The sequence below is a fragment of the Haematobia irritans genome, chromosome 2 (assembly GCF_050003625.1).
Source record: "Haematobia irritans isolate KBUSLIRL chromosome 2, ASM5000362v1, whole genome shotgun sequence".
Classification (NCBI taxonomy): domain Eukaryota; kingdom Metazoa; phylum Arthropoda; class Insecta; order Diptera; family Muscidae; genus Haematobia; species Haematobia irritans.
Window position 1 is genome coordinate 71,085,045 of NC_134398.1, and position 24,001 is coordinate 71,109,045.

Here is a 24,001-nt window from a genome sequence, read left to right on the forward strand (position 1 = left end):
GTGACTCACGCTCACGCACGACATTTGGTTAGTTAATCACGCTCACGCCGCTGCCGTCAGCGTGAGTCACGAGAATTTCGTGTCACGTGCACACCTCTACCCTATGGTCGCTGGTCATCTAAGCTTCTTCTTTTTTCTGTGAACTTACGTTCACCGCATTGAATAGCCCTTTACCTGTACTTTGACCCACTGTACCAATGCAGTGATTGCGATGGCTGCTGCTGAGATCCCCCATGCACATAACAACTACAACTACACAGCAACAGGCAGCAATCCCAATGTTTGTATCAATTTGTTGAATAAACAGAACAACCCAACGCTGGAACAAATCGATCGATGATCGTTGCTATAGGCATTTCAGTGCGATGTGGGACGTCTTACACATCGATTTGATTTTTTAGTAATACCAGCGAAACGGAAACCACACAATCGGATTATCTTCAAGTTTGTGAAACGAATAAATTTACGAATATTGAAAAGGCGGCGGTAAAATAAAACATCCTTAAGAAATATACGAAGAAATTGTAAATGTAAAAATGCGGAATTAAAAACAAAAAAGCATGAAGTGATGTGTTTTATTTCAAGCAATACCAATTGATTAAGCATCCAAGTGAAATGATATCAAAACAACAACAAAATATGGTCATACTTGATGAGGAAATAAATTTTGTGCAATCCACCAAAATGCAGGATATGCCCACTAATCTAAGTTTGGATAAAAATAATCAAAATTGTGATAATGAAAAAGCGAAAGAGCAAGATCAAATTTCAAAATCCCCAAAGGTGACCTCGATAAATTCAGAGCTTCAAATCTCTGAAGAATTAAGAGAAAAATATGATAATACAGGTAGAAAAATTACGGTGACAACAACTGCCAATGAAGATCAAGTCAAAGAGTTTGCCAGTGAAACAAGAATTCAACTCAGTTTTAGTGTCGATCGGTTATTGAGTAATAAAACAATGCCCGGGGAATCCCTTCGGCAACAGGATCACAAAACCCTGGATAGTGGTGATAATCAATGTTGTGGCGAAATGAATAACGGCTACTCGTGTTGTTCTCTGCCAAATTGTCTTGTCAATTCATCAGCCTCAAATCCATCAATGACAACAAATCACCTAGCGCCGGGAAATACATTTCCGAATACAATGGATGAAGATATGCATACAATGTCCGCTCCTCAAAATGTTATGGATTTTAAATCGATTGTTAGACCCACTCCGATGAGAGCTATGGGAAATAATGCAGAGCAAGGTAGGCTTTACAAATATTTTAAAATAAAATTTGCATAAAGAAAACTCACCAAATATGAGGAATAAACAGAATAACGAACACCAGGGATGTAAAAGTTGGTACAATTGTACTAAAATTGGTACATTCTATATGCAAAAAGTACAATGGTACTACAATGACCAATTTCGTTCAATTTGAAATATTTAGCGGTCTCATCGACAGAAAATACAAACCAATCCCAGCAAAAACTTGTTGAAGAAAATACAAGCAGCACTTAACCTTGCAAAGAATTCATCGATGAATTTATAAAGAAATGTCCCACTTAAATGCGCTTCTTCTATGTATGAATTTCAACGCTTTCGGAAGCACACATTATGTATGTGGGGAGGATGAAATCGTAACTTGCCACATAGTTCGTAAGAAGTCGTGATAAAATACACAAATAACTCTTCTTTACAGGAGTGCAATCTTGTAAGCGCTAATTTCAACAACGCCATTATTTACATAGTTTAAGTATGGTGTTCGTTTTATATGCATAGAATAAAGCGCTGCATTCTGCACTAAAAATGTTGTGAGGAAATGTAGTGTCTACAGTATGGACATTATAATTTTAATTTTAAAAGTCTAGAGATTTTAAAAAGATATTTAAAAAATTTTGTCTACAGGTTTTAAAAAGATATTTAATAATTTTGGGGACTGAAAACGCGTATTTCGTAATATCTCTCCTTAACAAAATGGGTTAACACCTATAGGTTAGGTTAGGTTAGGTGGCAGCCCGATGTATCAGGCTCACTTAGACTATTCAGTCCATTGTGATACCACATTGGTGAACTTCTCTCTTATCACTGAGTGCTGCCCGATTCCATGTTATGCTCGATGACATGGGACCTCTTTTTATAGCCGAGTCCGAATGGCGTTCCGCATTGCAGTGAAATCACTTAGAGAAGCGTTTAAAACCCTCAGAAATGTCACCAGCATTACAGAGGTGGGATAATCCACCGCTGAAAACACTTTTTGGTGTTCGGTCGAAGCAGGAATCGAACCCACGACCTTGTGTATGCAAGGCGGGCATGCTAACCATTGCACCCTATAGGGAACTTTTGTTTTCAAAAACTAAAATATGTAAAATTGTCGCGAGTATTACTAAAGTAGATACAATTTGTATCCAAAAGTAAATTTTTGGTTCTCTTTGCTACAATTGAAAATTTTGATCTTCCTGACGAACACATTGGCCAAATATTTGAGCATTTTAAAATGCGACACCACAACAAATAAACATTTATAAATGATATTCGTTTTGTAAAACAAACCTTTGGTTAAATATTATTAAGCTATATGTCCTGAAAATTGAAATTTAATTAAAAAATAAATAAAAAAGGGAATACCACAGTTTAACATATACTCCCAAACATATTTTGCTTCAAGCATATACATTTTTGGGTATTGCCCAAACATTTATATGTTTGATCTCTACCAATATATAATATGTTTGAAAGCATATTGGTCTAAACAATATATGTTTGGGTAGTCTAAGTTCCAAACATTTTGTATTTTTGCATCCAAATTCAATAATGTTGTCTTCCAAAAAACAATACGTTATAATGTGACCATATAATATGTTTGGAAGCATTTTGCACCCAAAAATATTATATGCTTAAAAAAATTCTCCCAAACAATATTGTGCTCAAAACTTTATTTATTTATTTATATATTTACAATCATAATGAATTATGAAAATAAACAGGTAATATAGGTGCTAGCAACATAGGTTTTCGACCTGAATGCTCAAAATTTTGTTTCTGCCCAATTGTATATTCCCCGACATCTTTCTCACTTCCACGAGATTTTTTAGTTTTTAGCACCCTTTTCTGTAATACAAACATTGTAGAAGAAATTATTCAATTTTATGATTTTTTTTTATTTTAATTTTACCTTTTGCCGGACGGGGATTCGAACAGCGGACCACACAGTTTGTAAGGATGAAAGAAGTAGCTGATCAATTGCCGAAGGAAAAATAAAATGTTAATTTTGTAATAACAAGCAACAACCACCAACTTAATTCAATATCGCTCCTTGTTAAATAGCGGCCCAAGCTACTAAACACATATATGTTTATAGGCTATTTCTAAATTAATATATGTTTGCATCCAAGCATATTATATTTACAAACATTTTATGTCCCAAACATAATATGTTCTAACATATTAACATATATGTCCCAAACATGTTATGCTAGTTTATGAACATTATATGCTTGCACTCAAAAATATTGTGTTTAAAAATTTGTGTTCCAAACATATAATGTTTATAGCCAAACATATGAAAAACAGTCTTTTTCATCCGTGTATGCTTAGGTCAATGACAAGTGTCACCAGCATGTCCTGAAAATTGAAGGGGGTATAATCCATCGCTGAAAAACATTTTGGTATTCGGTTGAAACTTGAACCAACGAGCCTTTGTATGCTAAGCGGGCTTGCTAGCCAATACATCATAGTGGGTCGCATATTTGACCAATATGAGTGTCCAACTTTTCCAAAGAAAAATTTGGTTAATTTTACAAAATCGCAAGAATGTCTTTAGTGCTATGCGAAGTCCAAGATGTGTTTAATTTTTTTTTATTAGAGTAAAGCAAACTTTCTCCAAACATAATAATTCCATGAACTAAAATAAAGTTACATTGGCTTTAGAGAGTTCACTTTTTTTTTTGATTGTGCAGTTTTCGAATAATTGAATACCGTTTTCGAAAAATACTTCTAACAGGAAATACGAGTTAAACATGTTTCTTCGTTTGACGGTGTCGACGGATCCTTTTTTGATTTCTATAAAATATCTGCCCGGTGCGACTGTACTATAAAGAATACGATTTCGGTACAGGAACTTTTAATTTATTATATAATACTCATATACATGGGGGATATTAAGGTACTTCTAACCTAGCAGACACAATGTGATATATGTTACGTATTATCAGTAAATGCCTGATAATGTTTGACATTTCTATCATTTTGAATGATAGACTTTCAACTTTTGCAATTTCGGGTTCTGAAGAAATTGACTTGTAGACAGTTTAAAAATTTAGAAATGTCGATCTTCGACTTTTGCGATTACAAACTTTTTACTTACTTCTCAATATAGCCATATGGAATAACGATAGGCAAAAATTTTTTCTTTCCTTATTAAGCCTAGTTCTAAGACCACGTTCTCATGCGAAAAGCTGCTTTAATTGCGAAAGCATTGTTTTGAGTTTTTCAAACACATATTAATGCAACTATAGAATTTAAGCAAGGAAAAATAGGCACGATTTTGAAGACACGTGTATTGTACATGGAATTTCTTATTACTTTGCTTTTTATTTGAAGATAAATAAATAAATGAATAAATAATTGCCACGTAGATATGCAACAATAATATTTAGTGGAGAGTTCAAAGCTACCTAATAAGAAATTCTAGTGTGGTTGTATAAACTGCCACCTTGCAAAGAAATTCTAAGTCACCTGCTAGTTTGGATCCCCAATTTGTGACCCGGAAGTAGTGAAAACTTGGATCATCTCCAAGGAATTTTACATGGACTTGTCATAGGACGGAAGTACTCGATTTTTGGATCCTTTTCATTGCTTTAGAAGTTGTGACATGGAAGTTCATTTGGATGAAGAAATTTAAAAACCTAAACAACACAAAAAAAATCCAATTTCACTTTTTATTTTTATCAGTATTTTTTGTTACGCTTCTATTTGCTTATTTTCTAATTTTTACAAATTGAAAAACTTCTTCGCTTCCACCGGGGTTTGAACCTGGGTCTGTTGGCACCATAACAGAACGCCTTAGCACACTCAGCCACAAACGCCTTGGAACACGATGAATGAAAACGTATATTCAAATGTTTGTGATATGAACCTAATATGATACCACGGACCTAATAAAATAATCGTAATTTACAAAAACCTTCTCACAAGAACTTGCATGGAAGTGAATAATTTTTTTATTATTATTTTTACTGTTTTTATTGATGTTCTATTCTTTTTTGCGAAATTTAATTTTCCAAAATTTTAGTGTACACTTAAAACGGTCTATTTCGCTTTAATGGAAATGTTTGTGGACTTGTCCAAAAGGACTGCATCGGAAGTTGAAAAAATTATGGAGGATTTTGGGATGCGCTTTAAAAGAAATGTTTGAGGAACAAGGTCCATTTTTCGTTGGGTTCTCAAGAGATATTGAATTGATATTTGGATCAAAAATATGAACAATTCTGAAATATAGGCTAAAATTCATTAGAGGCTATTTCATCTTCAATTTATTTGAAATTAATAAAACATGTTTCACTTTGCATTAAAAAATACATTGATCTAAAGCAAAAAATATTTTAGGACACACAATTTTCACAATATTAAGGACCAATTTCTTTAAAAAAATTGTTATTAGGGGAAGTTCGTAATATTTGCTTTGTTTTCATTAAATTGTGAACACAAATCTTTGAAATTTGCATCCCTTCGTTAAAGACGCATGTCTTTATAGAAAGATAATTTTTCCCTAAATCAAAGAAAACCATTTTTATTTTAAAGAAATAAAATAAATATTGAATCTATAGATTAAAGATAAAAAACTACAAAAATGAGCTAAGACTTATTTTGAGGAATTGACATGAATTGATCCAAACTGATTTAACGTTTATTTATTTTGAGCTGTTCAAGGCGGTACTATGTTTCGGATTTTTGTCGTTTGTGGTACTTGGTTCTTTTCGAACCGAAACACTTACACTACCGTATTAATTCATGTTAAATCTTTCCATATGTTGAGTTTAATTAGTTTCATAATATCGAGCCAATTTGCAATGTGAGTTAATAAATAATTTATTAAATAGAATGTTTTGTATGAATTTATAATACAAACACGGAAAATATACGAAAGACTAAATAAGATGTTATTTTCTGTAGAAATTTTCTTCATCCTAATGAAATGTTCTTTATTGCAAGTATGTCTCAAAATTTTTATGAACTAATAAATTTCCATGCCCGTACAAAACTTCAAGGCACTAATCACCCCAAACATGTTTCAAGAGCAAAATGTTATGTTTGCTCGGTGAATATTGCAGTAAAAAATTCAAAAATGTCAGTAAATTGTTCTAATTCCAACAACGCAAAAAATTTATAACAATACGAGGGCGGTTCGGAAACTTCTTAGCCTATCAACGAAAGAGAATACTCAGAAAAAAATTTCCGTAGTTAAACTAACGCCAAATTTAACTTATTTTTATTGCAAAAAAATTATTTGTTTGTAGTTCAATTTTATTATTTTTTACGAAACTTTCCACAGTCCAATGAAATGTCCGTTTTTTTTAAGTATGTCTCAAACATGCTATGAACTAAACGCGAGTATAAAGTTCAATGACCGCACACATAAGTTCATTTTGAATTAAAACAAATGAAAATTTTCGTACGATTCCCAAAAATAGTAAGAATGAACTAGTGTATGGTTAAAATGGTCATGATTTGGCGCCAATGATTTTCTTATTTACTTTTAGTAAATTTTTTCTTCAATGAGAGGGAGTAATTTCGAGAACAACAGTTAAAAAGTACAACATGGTACTAAATTTTCCTGGTTTTAACAACACTTCATGGAAATCTCAAAACATGGAGTGCAAAACAGTTCAATTTTCACGCTAGGTAGTTCATTCTTCCTATAAAACCCTTTAATTTTTTTCGGTGCAGTTAGTTTTTCAAAAATATTTTTATTTTTCAATATAATCCCATAAAACATCAATACACTTGGTCCAACGCTTTTTTAGCAATTCTATCCCTTGATTAAAATAGTTTTCCTCAAGGTCTTCAAAATAGTGGTTTACAACTGTAATTGCATCTTCATTTGAGGTAAAACGCTTGCCAGCAAGGATTTTTTGTTAGATTTGGGAACAAGTAAAAGTCGCTGGCAGCTAACTCAGGAGAATTAGGTGGGTGGTCAAGCAACTCGTACTTAAATTCGTTGATTTTAGCCTTTGTTAAAACACTCTTGTGCGCTGGTGCGTTGTCTTGATGACAAATTATTTTTTGTGTTGTAAGCCAGGACGTTTTTCTCGAATTTGTACATTTATTTGATCCAAAAGGTTGCAATAGTACTCTGAATTTATTGTTTTACCCTTGTGCAGATAGTCAATCAATAAAATACCTTTGAAATCCCAAAAAACCGTTGCCATAACCTTACCAGCCTTCTTTGGGGCACTTCCTACAGCTTCAGTCCATTGTTTGGATTGTTCTTTTGTCTCTGGAGTATAGTGGTGGATCCATGTCTCATCAACAGTTATGAAACGACGCTTAAAATCCATTTTATTTCGCTTAAAACGATCCAAACAAGCTTGAGAAATGTTCATTCTTATGCGTTTATGATCGACTGTTAACAAATGCGGCACCCATCTTGCAGAAAGCTTCTCCATCTGTAGTTCTTCATGCAAAATTAAATGGACTCGATCATTTAGCAATTTCACGCACTTTTATTCGTCGATCATTTAATACCATATCTTGCACTTTGGCTACAATTTCTGTTGTTATTGCTGTTTTTGGACGTCCACTACGTGGTTCATCTTCAATGCTTGTACGACCACGTTTAAATTCAGCAACCCAATTTTTTACTGTTGCATATGAAGGAGCACTTTCACCTAACAAATTCACCATATCCGTCCCGATAAACCTTTTTTATGTAAATATTTAATGACAGCACGCATTTCTAATTTTTCCATTGTAAAAAAATTGCGGATGCGTCTTTTTTGAACACCTGTTTCTATATGAAGGAGTTGCCAGATCGAAACAAAATTTAAAATGTGTTCATAACAGAGATGGAAGTTTCCAAAACACTTAACTTTTTCTGTTTATACCGCGCTTTTTGTACTAGGCTAAGAAGTTGCCCTCGTATTTAGTTCAACTTTCGCATGAGATAGTTCATTTTTCCGGTATTTTTTTTTTCAGTGTACTTCTAATGGAGGTTATTAAAATATAAATGTCTATATGAGATACAAAACAAAATAGGTGATTAACATAATAAATAATGGATATATGGGAAACTGAAAAAAAAAACATTAAAAAACAAAAATTAGTAAGAACCTCATTTTGTAAACATTGTTTTTTTTGAAGAATAATATAATTATATTTTTATTTGATATTTCTATACAGGAAATTGCTACAAATGTTTGATAACATTCTATGAAGGCAATAAAATTATTGTTTATTTTGCCAAGTGGTGAAAACTTCTCCACCAGAATTACCACTACCACCTCCTAACCACAGGAGAAATCGAAACAACCAAAACCCACAACTCACAATTTGACTGAAACAAATAAAGAATCAAGTGGACTGCAATGATGATGTCTATGAGAATAATAAGAAGGCATGCTCATCAATTGGATATTTATGAAAACGAATAGAAAGAACAATGTAAACAATCATGGAAAGTGTGGCACAAAATGTGTGTAACCACTGAAGTCCGGTGGCATATCCCTCATTAACCCCAGTCCCAATGAACGAAGAAGAATTCGATCGATATTAGCTGCTTGGGCCAAGAGCAGCAATCTTTCCATGTTCATACATTCCAAGATGAAGTAAACACTGAAAACCTTCTTTGATGTCCGCACAGCAGGAAGACATTTATTTGAATTCGGTTGTTGTTATTGTTGCTTTCGCTAAAAATCATTCGTTGAGTTTGGAAAATCCATTCTGTATTCCACCATTGTTATCATCCAAGTTAGAAATATATGACCAACTGGTGCAGTTTGGTGGTCTCGACATTAGGGCGGCAGTAGATCTATCAGTCGCTCGTTGTGGATTCTCGTTTTTTTTTCTCACAATATGGCCACACATTACTGGAATCTGTAGAAGCATCAATGGAGGCAACTCTTCCGTATTGAGCGGGTGTACCCTGTTGTTGCACTACATCATAATGCATTTTTCTGTGCAAATGATTTTCATCGAAATATCATTGAACATCCACCTTGCATTTCCTCACATTGCCATCTTGCCTATAAAGATCAAAACAATTTTATTTTCTGTTTTCCTTTTTTCAATCGAATTCAAATTAAGTGCCTCTCATTGTTTATCGACTGATGAAGACAATTTGCATACGTTTTGGCAAAAATATTTCAAACATCTTGTAAAATATTTACCATTACGAATGCATTTAATTAATGACATAATGGGTCGTGAATGTAAATACAAAATATATATTATGAATGCATGAATATTGTGAAATATTCATGCGTTCATCATTTGTTGGAAATACCAACTAAAAATTATAAAAAAATTGTTGTGGCTTAGTAGATTTCTAATAGGATATAGAAAACCGACATCGGTTAATCGTGTTCAATTACCCAAACCGAAACCGTATAGTGAAAACATTAGAATTTTCGGTTAATCCCGAAAACCGGGTTTTGACCATCGGTTAACCGGTTTCCTGTATTTCAATGATTTCTATTTCTATCTATTTTGACATATGATTCCTCCGAATACCGAACTTTTAGTAAAGAGGTACTGAAATTGAGAAACAACTGACTACCATCAACACGTTCCATCTCTCTCTCTTTCTCTCTCTCTATGGCGATTTCACATTCTTTGATACAAATGAAGAATTGAATTGGTTGTCGTTTACTAAACAAACGAAATCTTCTTGTTGTAAAGTCTTTTCATTGAGAGCAAATAAATCCTAATTTTCAACATTGAAAATGTTTGTCCCAAAAATGTTGTTTTCCGCCAAAAATATACATGGTTGCCGAAATGAGATATACAATTTCTGAGAAAATAACATGGTTCCGACAAACATGTTGCATGTTCCTCGTCCAAAAATAACATTTTGCTCTTGAAACATGTTTGGGGGGGGTCATATTCCTGTACATGTACTGAAGTCCTATAGTCCAAAATCTATCATCAGTAAACCAGTATATTCATAAAAAAATAAACGAAAATATAACTTGTAAAGGGAGCACATTTACAGCATTAATTATACCCTTCACCACTACTGTGGTACAGGGTATAAGAAGTTTGTATGTAACGCCAAGAAATAGTGGTCATAGACCCATCTTTTAGTATATCGATGGGCTTAGAATTAAATTCTGAGTCGATTTAGCGATGTCCGTCCGTCTGTCTGTCCGTCCGTCTGTCTGTATATGTAATTTTGTGCACAAAGTACAGCTCGCAATTTAAGTCCGATCGTCCTCAAATTTGGCATAGGGCCGTTTCAAGGGACAGAGACAATCGCTATTGGTTTTGGAAAAAATCGGTTCAGATTTAGATATAGCTGTCATATATATTTATCCCCGATTTGGTCATACTTAGCATGTTTATCAACCGATTTTCTTGAAATACCGTACATCCAAATATTTTATGCATCTCGAAAATCTTGCAAAACATCAGCCAAATCGGTTCAGATTTAGATATAGCTCCCATATATATCTTTCGTCCGATTTAGACTCATATGACCACAGAGGCCAAAGTTTACTACCGATCTTCGTGAAATTTTGCACAGAGGGTACAATTGATATTCTACCAATGCTTGGTAAATTTGATTGAAATCGGTTCAGATTTAGATATAGCTCCCATATATATCTTTCGTCCGATTTGAACTTATATGACCACAAAAGTCAGAGTTTTGCCGTGATTTGCTTCAAATTTTGCACAAGGGGTACGTTTAATAGTATCTTTATGTGTGTCAAATTTTGTTAAAATTGGTTCAGATTTAGATATAGCTCACATATACATCTTTCGCCCGATTTGGACTTATATGGTCTCAAAAGCCAGAGTTTTGCCCTAACTTACTTCAAATTTTGCACAAGCGGTACTTTTAACGATACTATTATATGTGCCAAATATGGTCAAAATCGATTCAGATTTAGATATAGCTCCCATATATATGTTTCGTCCGATTTGAACTTATATGGCCTCAAAATCCAAGGTTTTACCGTGATTTCCTTCAAATGTCGCACTAGGAATACGTTTAGTAGTATCGGTAATTGTGCCAAATTTGGTTGCAATCGGTTCAGATTTAGATATAGCTCCGATATATATCTTTCGCCCGATTTGCACTCATATGACCAGGGGGACCGAAGTTATACTCCCATTTACGTGAAATTTCGCATAGATAGCAGATTTATTATTCTAACTATGCATGTCAGATTTAGTTAAAATTGGTTCAGATTGTATATAGCTCCCATATATACGTACCCCAGAGTTGGGGAAATGTGGTAGACTGTTTCATATTTTAGACCCATTTTCAATAGGATTTTCCTCCAATTGACTGGACAGTTTCCTCAGAGAATACAAATATGGCCAAAATTCTCACACTTTACACAAATTTCTGTGATGATTTCCCCATATCTAAGCCATATCCTACACACTGCAATGCCAAAATTTCCACAGAACGGATGAGTTTTAAATAAGGCTCCAAGTCGCCCGACTAGACCAAATAATATATCACAACCCACACTTGACCATATATCTTGGCGAGATCTAACCAATATCCTTGTAAAATCGCCACTGCTGAGTAGCAAAAATTGTAAATATTACTCAAATTGTCCTATATCTCGAATACATATGTATAGTCTGAAAAATCATAAATCTCTTTTATACAATTGCATTAAAATTTCTATCGCTTCATATTTCCCATATTTTTTACTAACATTGTGTTTCATCCCAGGGCGTTAGCCGATTTAAATTTTAATTCTAGAGTTTTTGTAGAAGTACAAAAAATTGTTTCCATTAAAGTATTTGTATCTGAAAATGCAAACTTTTATATTGCTCCCAGCAAATTTTAAGTAGTTGAGATGGTAACACAAATGTTTGTCTACATAGTGGTGAAGGGTATAATATAGTCGGCTCCGCCCGACTTTAGACTTTACTTACTTGTTTTTTCTATTACACTGGAAATACATCATTAATTTATTTTTTAGCTTAAAATGAATTATTAATTCTTTGTTTTTTTGTTTTTAATAAAATGATTGTTTAAAACTCATTTTCACTAATTTCGTATTTTTCGCTTTGAATATTTGTTTCGTTTAATAATATATTTGTTCTGTCATTAATTAGAATATATGCTATTGAAGCATATTATTTCTACACCCTCAAAAAAACCGCTTCTGTAACATATGTCCCAGACACATTTTGCTTGAAGCATATATATCTTCAGGATTGGTCCAAACAAAATATTGTTTGTATTATTCAAACATATTATGTTTCACCTCAGGCATACATTGGTAGAAACAAATTTTAATGAAATTTTCTTTGTGTATATATATTTTTAAGTCGGCAATTTTACTTGCAGCATACTCTCTAGGTCTCTCCTTCTAAACACATATAAGTTTATAGGCTATTTCTAAATTAATATATGTTTGCAACCAGCTTATTATATTTACAAACATTTTATGTCCCAAAAATAATATGTTCTAACATAATAAAATATATGTCCCAAACATGTTATGGTAGTTTATGAATATTATAGGGTTGCACTTAAAAATATTGTGTCAAAAAATTTGAGTTCCAAACATACAATTTTTACACCCAAACATATGACAGTCTTTTTTGTCCGTGTACGTGTAAACATATAAATTCAAAGAGTTCGTACATTTTGTTTCAGAATTTGACGAATTTTCGGTAAGAATTTCAGAAATAAATGTTTCGATGTCATCATCGTAGGTAATTATTTTACTTATAGAAGGCGTTTCTGATAAAGTTGGCAAAAAATCGATGACCTAAATCGAATGGCGACGTAAATCGGAATTGGATGGAACAAAAAATTTGACGACGTAAATCGAAACAACGTAAATCAAGGTATTCCTGTTTACAATTTTTCCAATCACTTGTAGATTGTGTACATAATTCCCACGTCATAGGTGCAAAGACGACGTTAAAAATAAAGGGGAGTAAGCAGAGTACCTAATACTTATTAAAAATTTTCGAGCATTAGAAAATATTTTTCTCGGTCCATTTAACAATTAAACAAAAAGGCTTGGTGACAATCCCCCTCCTAAACTGGAAATGAATAATCCAAGGCATGACATTTAAAATGTAACGCCGAAAAAACTACATTTTTGGTGGAAAACATGCGTACTACCTACCTTAACAAAGTACAAAGTAATCTTCAGAAATATCAACCAAATCCACAAAATATCATATAAATCGTAACAGAGTTAGATATAGCTCCCATATGTATGCATCACCATATTTTGCCAAATTATTGACTAGAAAAAAATTAAAAATGAGTAGGTTAAAAATTTGTATATTAAGTTTTCAAATACCCTAAAAACATGTTTCGCGGCAAGTATTCTACTATTACTTTTAGCGTTCCCAAACTCGGATATTAAGCCAAAAGTTTGGTGCCAATCAGAGAGGTATTTAAGCGGGGATTACTAGAATATATCACAGAAATTCCATTAACAAATACTAAAAAAGATCGAACATCAGTAAAATTACGCATTTCTTCCTCCAATAACTGTAATTAAGTGAACTATGTCAGTATGAATATTTACACACTCCTTTATCTCATTAACCATACTCTCTCACCTATAAATAAAGCTACCGCAAGACTCAGTAGCAACAATGCACTCACTTTCTCCCGGACAAAATATCCCCGACTTGTATGTGTGTTTATAAAAACATCAAAAACAATTAGACAAGTGCAATATCGTTAGTGGGTGTGAATTACATACACTATAGGTAGGTGTGAGACAAGAGCCACTGTTCAAAGAGTCAAGAGAGAAGATTACTGTATGTATCAAATAAACACACTACTTACTATCACTATGCATACAATAATCCAGTGCTTCCGAATCTAATTGTCACATAGCCCCGCTATGATATATACTGTTCCATTCAGAATCACCTCCTGTATCGACTGGGGGTAGAGTCGTCTTCCGTCCGCCCGACCATCCGTATAACATGCCATCCGATTACTTATTAACCCATTAATGCCCAAAATGAAAATGTCGGACAACAATTGATTTTATGGGATTTTATTAACTCATTTAAATTTTAAAGATACATACAAACCAAAAATACAAAAATGTTGTCGAGTGTAATTTACATTGGGTATAGTAAATTACACGAATTTATTCTGATAATTGGTTGATAATTTTGCTGCAAGTAAAGGATGCTAATGAGGAATGTGGTAATTCCGAAAAAGCTTTCCATCCAACCATCTTGCAGTCATAGTGCTTTGCCCAAATAAATTTTACAAATATACTTTTCCTCTGTTAGGTTAGGTTAGGTGGCAGTCATAAGCGTAGGAAGGCCTCTGGGGAGGGGGCTTAGACCCCCCAGAAAAAATTTAGCCCCCCCAGAATTTGAAAACCTATTTACGATTTTACATTTTTATAAAAATTAAACAAGTATATACAACCGCACAAAGTTCCGCTAAAGACTTTCATTCACAATCGAATTACTTGAGTTGTGGTAGCAGTTGCCGATGGCAATGTTTGAAGTCTGATATTTATGATATAGAGCTGTGATTGAACTTATGGTTTAGTTGAATAACTAACAGCCTGTTTCTGTATGTCGAACGAGTTCAATCGATCGACTGAAATGCCTAGAAACAGCTGTTCTTTGGTTATAAATTCAGCTGTTTGTTTCCATTTTAGTCGATCCACAGAGCTCATTCGACATACATAAACAGGCTGTAAAGCTCCTTTATTATATTGTTTAGTCTGGTTTAGTAATCTTAATTAAAAAATAGTAATTGGTATTAAAACTATTCTTTCATAAATTAATATCTTAATAATGCTGCAAAAAAGCGTCGCCAAAAAAGAAGTGAAAATGTTTCTTTTGGGTCCGGAAGTGGTGCAAAATTGGCGGAGAAGCGATGAATGTAATAAGAACTCGTCATAGAACGAATGTCCACCGTTTCAACCGCCGTTGCAATAAATTTGCATCACTTCTTACGGTGTGATCCATATCGTTGTGTGATATTTTCCCAAATAAATAATTTTTATTTATTCGTTTTTTATTTGATTTTTGGTCGAACTTTTGTTAGAATTATATAAATATTTATAAAGACCTCGAGCTTCAATAAACATTAATTTATTATAATTTTTATATTTTTTTATGATTTTTAATGCATTCTAACGCTTGTTTGAATATTTTCAAAAATTATCGATTTTTCTATAATGGATTTAGCATTTTTGTGGCAAAATTTGAATAAGTTTTACCATTTTATTTATTCTTACTCTTTTTTTAAACTATTTGAAAAAAGAAAACAAAAATTACGCATTAAAATATGAAAAAACTGAAGTGAAAAACTTCCTGTGTGGTTAATATAATTAACTTCTTTGTGAGAACATTTTTGGAAGTGCTTTTAAAGTTGTGCCTTTAAAACAAATCCCAATTTTTTTGCTGGGAAAAGTGTGGAACTACGTTTAGTTGCTTTATTATATATTATTTTGATGTCTATTTTTTTATTCTTTTTTTTTGAAATAAAACAATAATTGAACCTATAAGTTCAGTCTATAAATTTTTAGCTAGGGGGCTATAGCCCCCCCTAGGAAAATTGTCTAGCTACGCTAATGGTGGCAGCCCGATGTTTCAGGCTCACTTAGACTATTCAGTCCATTGTGATACCACATTGGTGAACTTCTCTCTACTCACTGAGTGCTGCCCGATTCCATGTTAAGCTCAATGACAAGGGACCTCCTTTTTATAGCCGAGTCCGAACGGCGTTCCACCTTGCAGTGAAACCACTTAGAGAAGCTTTGAAACCCTCAGAAATGTCACCAGCATTACTGAGGTGGGATAATCCACCGCTGAAAAACTTTTTGGTGTTCGGTCGAAGTAGGAATCGAACCCACGACCTTGTGTATGCAAGGCGGGCATGCTAACCATTGCACTTCTGTTGGTTAAGCTACTCTTGTAGTTTAGTCAGCGCAATGGTCTTAAGCTGAGATGACAACAACAACTATGATTGAAGAACAAACCAAAAAAAAAAAAAAAAACAAATGAAGTTAATTATTTTAAATACACAAGAAGTTTTTTAATTAAATTTTTTATAACTCGTTTTCCAGTAGAAATTATGCTATGTTTTAACTAAAAATATCTTTAAAATAAAGTGTTGAAAAACATGTCCTACATTTGAATTATTTTTTGCTTTGTAGTCAAGATGCAAAAAGACAACGAATTTAAAGACAATTTCATTAATTTTAAAGAATTTTACTGAATTATTAAAATCAAGTTGGCCTTAGCCCAAAATTTATTTTCTTTCATGTTATGATACCCATTTTTAAGTCAAAGCTCTTAATTATAAGGACAATACGACTTCATTGAAAACTTTATCGACTTTTGTACAAGGAAAAAAACTTTATATTAGAGAAATGCGTCTTCTATGCTAAGCAAAATTTGCATTCGTATTTTAAAGACATGAAATCTTTGACCTCACGAAAATGTTTTTTTCAGTGTAAAGGCATTTTTGGTCCATAAAAAGGTGAGCCGAATATGGTGTGTATCGGTCCAAGGTTTAGTTTAGCTTCCATATAGCCCTATGTCCCGATTTGACTTCTTGAGTCATCCGAACTTTTATCCGATCTGCCTGAAATTCCAAATCGAGGGGTATTTTCCACGGTTTGCTACAGCCCCATCTCCCTATTTGACTTCTTGGGCGTCTAGACACGGCATCTGGAGATATTTTGGGTCTACGCATAAGTACTCCGAATATGGTGTGTATCGGCTCACGTTTTCGTATTTACCTCATATAGACCGATCTCCAGATTTGACCTCTTGACCTTTGACCTCTTGACCAATTTTTATACGATTTACCTGAAATTCAAAATCAAGGTGTATTTTGTTTCCACACATAAGTAAGCCGAATATGGGGCGTAGACACCGCAATTTATGTCCGATTCAAAATTTAAAGGTATTTTCGGTCCGTATATATGTGTAGCGAATACTTTACCCAGCAAACATATATACCAACATCGAAATCGGCAGATTTACAACATAGAAGCTATACCAAAACATGGACCGATACACACCTATTTGTGGTCTTAAAATATCTCTAGATTTCCAATTTCAGACAAATCGGATAAAAACTACGGTTTCTAGAAGCCAAAGCAGTACAATCGGTTTATATGGAGGTTAATTAAAACCTGGACCGATAGAGTCCATCTTCGAACTTGGCCTGCGTGCAGATAAACGACGAATCTGTGCCTAATTTCAGGACGATAGCGCCATTATTGAAGACTGTAGCGTGATTACAACAGACAGATAGACAGCCAGGTGGACATGCTTACATAGTCTTACAATTTCTCCCTGATCAAGAATATATATACTTTATACAGTCAGAAATCGATATATTGATGTATTACAAACGGAATGACAAACTTATTATAACCCAATCACCATTTTATGGTGGTAAGTATAACAATGGAAAATCGTAAATATACTGAAAAACAAGCAAGCTCGGTTCCAAGGAGTTTGTCCTTACACTCATGATTTTGGTATTGATTCCGAGCCAAAGAAGCGGAGAATTGAAATAAGGACAAATTTAATACACAATTCTCTTTTAAATTTAAGTTTTGCGTACTTAATTGTAGGAAACAACGTTTAATTTATTGGTTTTTTAAGATTTTTTCTTCGTGTGCTGTCAAAGTCCTTTGAACAAATGTTAACGACAACTTAAATTTCCAAATGTATACTCGACTTCAAGTGGAACAAAGTCTTTAAAATAAAGTGTTGAAAAAATATCCTATTTTTACATGCTGTTTTGCTTTGTATTCAAGATGCAAAAAGTCGACAAATTTAAAGAAAACTTCATTAATTTTGAAGAATTATTCAGAATTATTAAAGCCAAGTTGACCTTAGTCAAACAAAATTTTCGTTCATATTAGGAAACGAAATTTTAGGTCGAATCACTTAACTCGGATTCGTATTATAAGGACATGAAATCTTTGGCATCACGACAATATTTTTTTCAGTGTAGGTTTTCAAATTCTGGGGGACTATAATTTTCTTGGGAGGGTCTAACCCCTCCCAGAGGCCTTCCTACGCCTAAGTATTTTACAATTTAATGATTGTGAAAACATAAAATATTCATTATGTTATTAACACCTCAATTAAACTTAAGTTTTATTAAAGAATCCTATGTTTTGAGAAAGTTTCCTAGACTTTAATAATTATTTGTGCACGTTAGTTAAATCAACTAAAAATGGGGGAAAATTATATTTCTAAAATTAACCAAAAATGTCTTTACTAGTATTGGGTTAACTGTTTTTTAGTGTAGGGGAAAGCTTTTGCAATCAAGACCAATCTATAGGTCCCCAATACCACACAGAGCTCATTTGGGGAGCGCTGCACAAGGGACAGCCTCATTGTGCTGTGTAATGTTACACAGGGAAGCAATTGAGGTTGTGTTTACACAATAGGCTATTGCGTGGGTGTATGTGTTTTCGTACTTGCATACACTCTTACTCGAACACTCATTTAACGGTAATGAACCGACAATGATGACGACGATAATGTTAATGAGAATGATAAACACTTGAGGTGTGATGGGAGGGGCTTGGAATGGTTGATGGTAGAATTGTGCTAGATAACAAAAACCAAATGTTTGAGTGAATGGTAACGAAAGAATTATAACCTGGCGAAGCAGGTGACATGAACACCCTACACGTAGATTATATATTCACTCAACTGAACTCTACACACTTGGCAAGATATTATATATGTATGCATACATATATACTATTTTATATATAATATACACGGACGAAAAAGACTGTTTTTCATATGTTTGGGTATAAACATTATATGTTTGGAACTCAAATTTTTAAACACAATATGTTTGAGTGCAAACATATAATGTTCATAAACTAGCATAATATGTTTGGGACATATATGTTAATATGTTAGAACATATTATGTTTGGGACATAAAATGTTTGTAAATATAATATGCTTGGATGCAAACATATATTAATTTAGAAATAGCCCATAAACATATATGTGTTTACAAAGAGAGACAAAGTGTATGCTGGAAGTAAAATAATGAAAGTAACCAATTGGCGCATTAAAAATATATATACACAAAGAAAATTTCATTAAATATAGGAAAAATACTATGTGTGAATATAAACAAGTATAAATTTACATATTATGAGTAAAAATATATATGTTGTGATATAAGACTTCGTCAAAAATTATATATGCTTAAGTAAAATATTAAAATGAGTATTCGGAGAGAAAATTCATTCGGAACCAAGATAAAATATATTTGAAAAAAGGAGCATGAGTTTTGTTTATCATTTTCGCATTACGGGCACAATTTTTTTGTTTCGTCAAAACAAATCGGAACGTAGGACGAGTAAGTCAAAATATTCAAACAAAGGTAATTAAAGGGATCTTCATAAAAACTAACGAAAGGGCACTATACACTGAACAAAAAGCATGTCCGGTTCCAAAGATTGTGTCTCCACTTTAACAATTTTTATATTGATTCCGAACCAAAGAAGCGGAGAATAAAAGTAAGGATGCTTTTAAGACACAATTCTCTTTTAAATGGGGTTTTGTGTACTTGACTCTACGAAGCACATTTCAATTTTTCGCTTTTTCAGCTTTTTTCATATGCTATAAAATGTCCGTTAAAAACAAGACTTCCAGTGGAAATTATGCTATGTTTCAAGTAAAAAATGTCTTTAAAATAAAGTATTGAAAAATATATCCTATTTTTTTAATGAATTTTGCCTTGTAGTCAAGATGCAAAAATGCAACATATTTAAAGACACTTTCATTAATTTTAAAGAATTTTTCTGAATTATTAAAGTCAAGTTGACCTTAGTCCAAAATTTGTTCTTTCATGTTATGATACCCATTTTTAAGTCAAATCACTTAAATATAACGACAACACGACTTCATTGAAAGTATCGACCTTTGAAGATCTATAAAAACAAAGATTAGTTCCTCTTTATTAATGAGTAGTGCAAGAGGAGTTGACGGATTTTTTCGAAAATAAAAGTGGGCATTGAGTTCGAGTTTTGCCGCTAAAATTATTTCTCATTTTAGCGGCAAAACCAGAATAACATTACAACTTTTTCCGGTAAATTGTATTATAACATGGTGGGGAAAGATCCAAAGCAACAATTGAATAAGTTTATTTTCTTTAAAAGAAATTATTAAAGAAAAGTAAAATGGTAAACATGACCATTTTAACGTGATAATGCCAATTTATACCGGCCTTAAGAATTAAATTAAGTACAAAATTATTCGTTATTAAAAATTCATATTTATTTGTATTTCTAAATTGTTGGTGTAACATGCTAGCAAACAATTGTTCACACCAAAATAAATTTATGTGCTGTTTTAAAATTACTGTTTAGAATTTAAATATTATGTGTTTTTGAATGGTTATCGTTAACCTTAGGATTCGATGGAAAAATATTTATATATACTCGACTTCACGTTCTTCTTTTGTAAGAGTTTGTGAATTTCTTCGAAAATTTTAAACTTGTATACAAAAACCTTTATTGTTACACAATTTTTATTGTTGCAATAAAAAAATAATATTTGATTTGAACTCAGTCCATTTCGTTTATATCAAGCACTTTTCTTTTCTGACTTTAAGTCTTTTATAAAACACACTTTACAATTTCGTAGTAAAAATTTAACACGCAGCGAATCTTACAATCAAATTTACATTTCATTCAAATTTTCTAAGCTATTTTTTTGCAAAATTATTATACACTCAAAAAAAATTGAACTCTCTATTTCACTAAAGTCAATTTAACTTTATTTTAGTTCATGGTATTATTATGTTTGGAGAAAGTTTCCTTTACTCTAATAATTTTTTGCATACGTTAGATAAATTAACTAAAAACAAGATTTACTCAATTCGTATTTCTCACAACATAGTTCATTATTTCTTTAAATTGTAAATTTTACTAGAAATGCGTTCATCATGAACTTCGTATGCCACTAAAGACATTCTTGCAGTTTTGAACTACAATTTTTTCCTTCAAACTACAATTTTTTTTTAACATGTGAAAAAACTTAATTATGTTTTCTTGAATTTGTCGAAAAATATTTAGTTATTTTTGTGATATCGGCTTGATGTCAGCGTTTGTAATACTGTTTAGTAAAAATATTCTAAAAATATTCAAACATTTCTAGAATTAACCACAAGTTTTCTTCTTGATGGGTTCACTGTTTTTTCAGTGTTGCAAAATTTTGGCAAAAAATACAATTATTAATACATTTTGCTGATTTAAACCGACATTTTTGATTAATTAGCGCCCTAAACTTGAGTCGAGATGAGTCGACATATTCGGCGGCGGCGTCGACTGGCAAAAAATGGTCGGCGGCGACTGAACTTGGCGGCGCGACTCGGCGGCTTCATTCTCAGCTGGTAACATTTCTGAGCGTTTCAAAGCTTCTGTAAGTGGTTTCACTGCAATGTGGAACGCCGATTGGACTCGTCTATAAATAAGAGAGAAGTTCACCACTGTGGTCTAAGTGAGCCTGAAATATCGGGCTGCCAATATACCTAACCTAACCTAACCTAGCCTAAGCTAACCTATCTATGATATGGATACATAGGAGAGAAGATCGAAAACTATATCAACTATAAATTACCCTAAGATATTTGGGATAATTTATAGTTTATTCTTCAATAAACAATAGCTGATGGCCTTAGCAGCCAATGCTACTTTTCCCTTTTCTTTTTTATCATACATTTACTGTATGATTAAAATAAACAATAAATAAATAAATAATTCTTCAATAAACAGTTCAAGTTTCTCATCAATTCCGGAGGGAAAATTTCAGTTACCACCGTCCGCTTAATGAAAGTCAACAGGGATATGTTACTTGTTTGTGTCCTTTTTTAAAAATATAGAGTAGATAGGTCATCCTAATCTCGCAGTTCCTCGATTTGGTTAACAGATCATTAGGATAGTACCTAATTTGATACACTTCGCTTTTTAACGAAATGAAAAAATAATTCAGTTAAAAAATTAAAAAATATTAATTATCTCATTTAAGATTTTATTTAATCAAAAACATTTTACAGAGTATCACAATACGAGCTAATATTGCAACTGAAAAAAAAAAATAAAACATAATATTGGTCGGAAATATTTAGTTATTATATAGACCAATGAATAGTTGGTCTATATAATATGGTTGGCTAATTAAATGTTTAATCAAGTCCAAGGAAATATCCAACTAAAATTATAATTGCAAAATAAATAATTATAATTGGAAGTGCTATTTCTTATGAACTCACAAAAATTAAAAAAAATATATATATTTGATCAAAAGGTGAAATAATTATAAAGAAATAAATATACAGTAAATGAATGCTTCAAATAAAAAAATTAATTGGGCCTTACGATAAAAATCAATTAAATGTTTTATTGGGTCATATAAAAAAATAATTGAATGATTTTTAATTGAATAATTTTTAATCATTTATACTTTTTATTTCTGATTATTCTATGATTGATACTAAATTTTTGTGACTGAAAAGATTTCAATTCAAAAATATATTAGAACTACTAATTTCGTTAATGAATCAGAAAAGATTTTTTCTGCGTACGATACTCTCTACAAAAATATATACAATTTCATGACATCCGGCTTGCTGTTGCCTTTCATAAAAAATCGTTCAAATGTTGTTGCTAACAAAGTTTCATAGACAAATTAAACCAATAGCTATTATGATTTTTATATTCAATATATAAAAGACATTATTCCAAGTTATTTATACAATATATAATTTGAGCCCACAACCTCCCATTGTTTACCTTACATGAAAAGAAAAAATTCCCACTGTGACAATATTAAATTTCATACCCATATCGTCCACTGCCCGAACAATGGTACCTAATGCAGGGTGCTAAACAAACACGATTGTACATTTTAGAGATGCATATGAATATGCACCACCCACGATGTTGATCGATGAAAGAAATGAAGTTTATTGGCATATTTGTGGAATATTGTGAAAATATGTCGTTGAATTACCTGTTCGTATAAAATTTAATTAAAAGTATTAACATTCTAAATTTGAACTAAAATCCATAGCATACCTTTTTACTAGGATACACAAGTCGAAAATGTGTTGACATATTTTCATAAATTTTATTTTTGTACCGGTTCACACAGATAACAAAGTCTGTTGTACAACTGATGCTAAAAGTATTTAACATTTATTGCAATAATTTTATTGTGTTTTAGTTTATTTTTAAAATTTTGTAGGAAATTTTCCCCAGCCCAACTTTATTCCAAGTATCTGTCAAAAATTTTATGAACTAAATGGCAATAAAATTTCAATGACATACAAATTAGTTTAAATGTAACTAAAACAGAAGAAGTTTTTCGTACACTTCTCAAAAATAGTACAGCGTGGTTAAAATGGGAATGATCTGGCGCCTAAAATTTTTTCTTTTTTTAGTTCATTTTTTCATTTCGAGAAAGATGCATTTCGTAAATGGCAATTAAAAATCCAAAAATTTCGGAAAATTTTAGTTAATTTATTGAATCTCAAAATTTGGAATATAATTTAGTTCATTTTTCGCACGAGATAGTTAATTTTTCCCATAATGTAGTTTACTTTGTTTCTGTGCACCCTCAAAAAAATCGCTTCTGTAACATATACCCCAAACTCATTCAGAACTGAACAAAAAGTAGCTCGAAATTTATGACAAATTTTGAACTTCAATTTAGTTAATCGCACTTCCACCCAGTTAAAATTTAAAAAATTAAAATTTCAAAAATTTTATGAAAATATAGTAATAATTATTATTTTTAACTCTTTTGTAGTTCACTCGACT

The 24,001-nt window shown here is 32.3% G+C and overlaps 1 protein-coding gene across 1 annotated transcript in view; it reads left to right on the top strand.

Moving 5' to 3' along the window:
* Nucleotides 1-378: 378 nt before the first annotated feature.
* Nucleotides 379-24,001, top strand: part of H2.0 (Homeodomain protein 2.0) — a 66,524-nt gene continuing 42,901 nt past the window's right edge. The window contains exon 1 of the mRNA XM_075295243.1: nt 379-1,252. Within this exon, the coding sequence (XP_075151358.1) occupies nt 616-1,252 (637 nt within the window). The 5' untranslated portion in view covers nt 379-615. The remainder of the gene's footprint in view (nt 1,253-24,001) is intronic.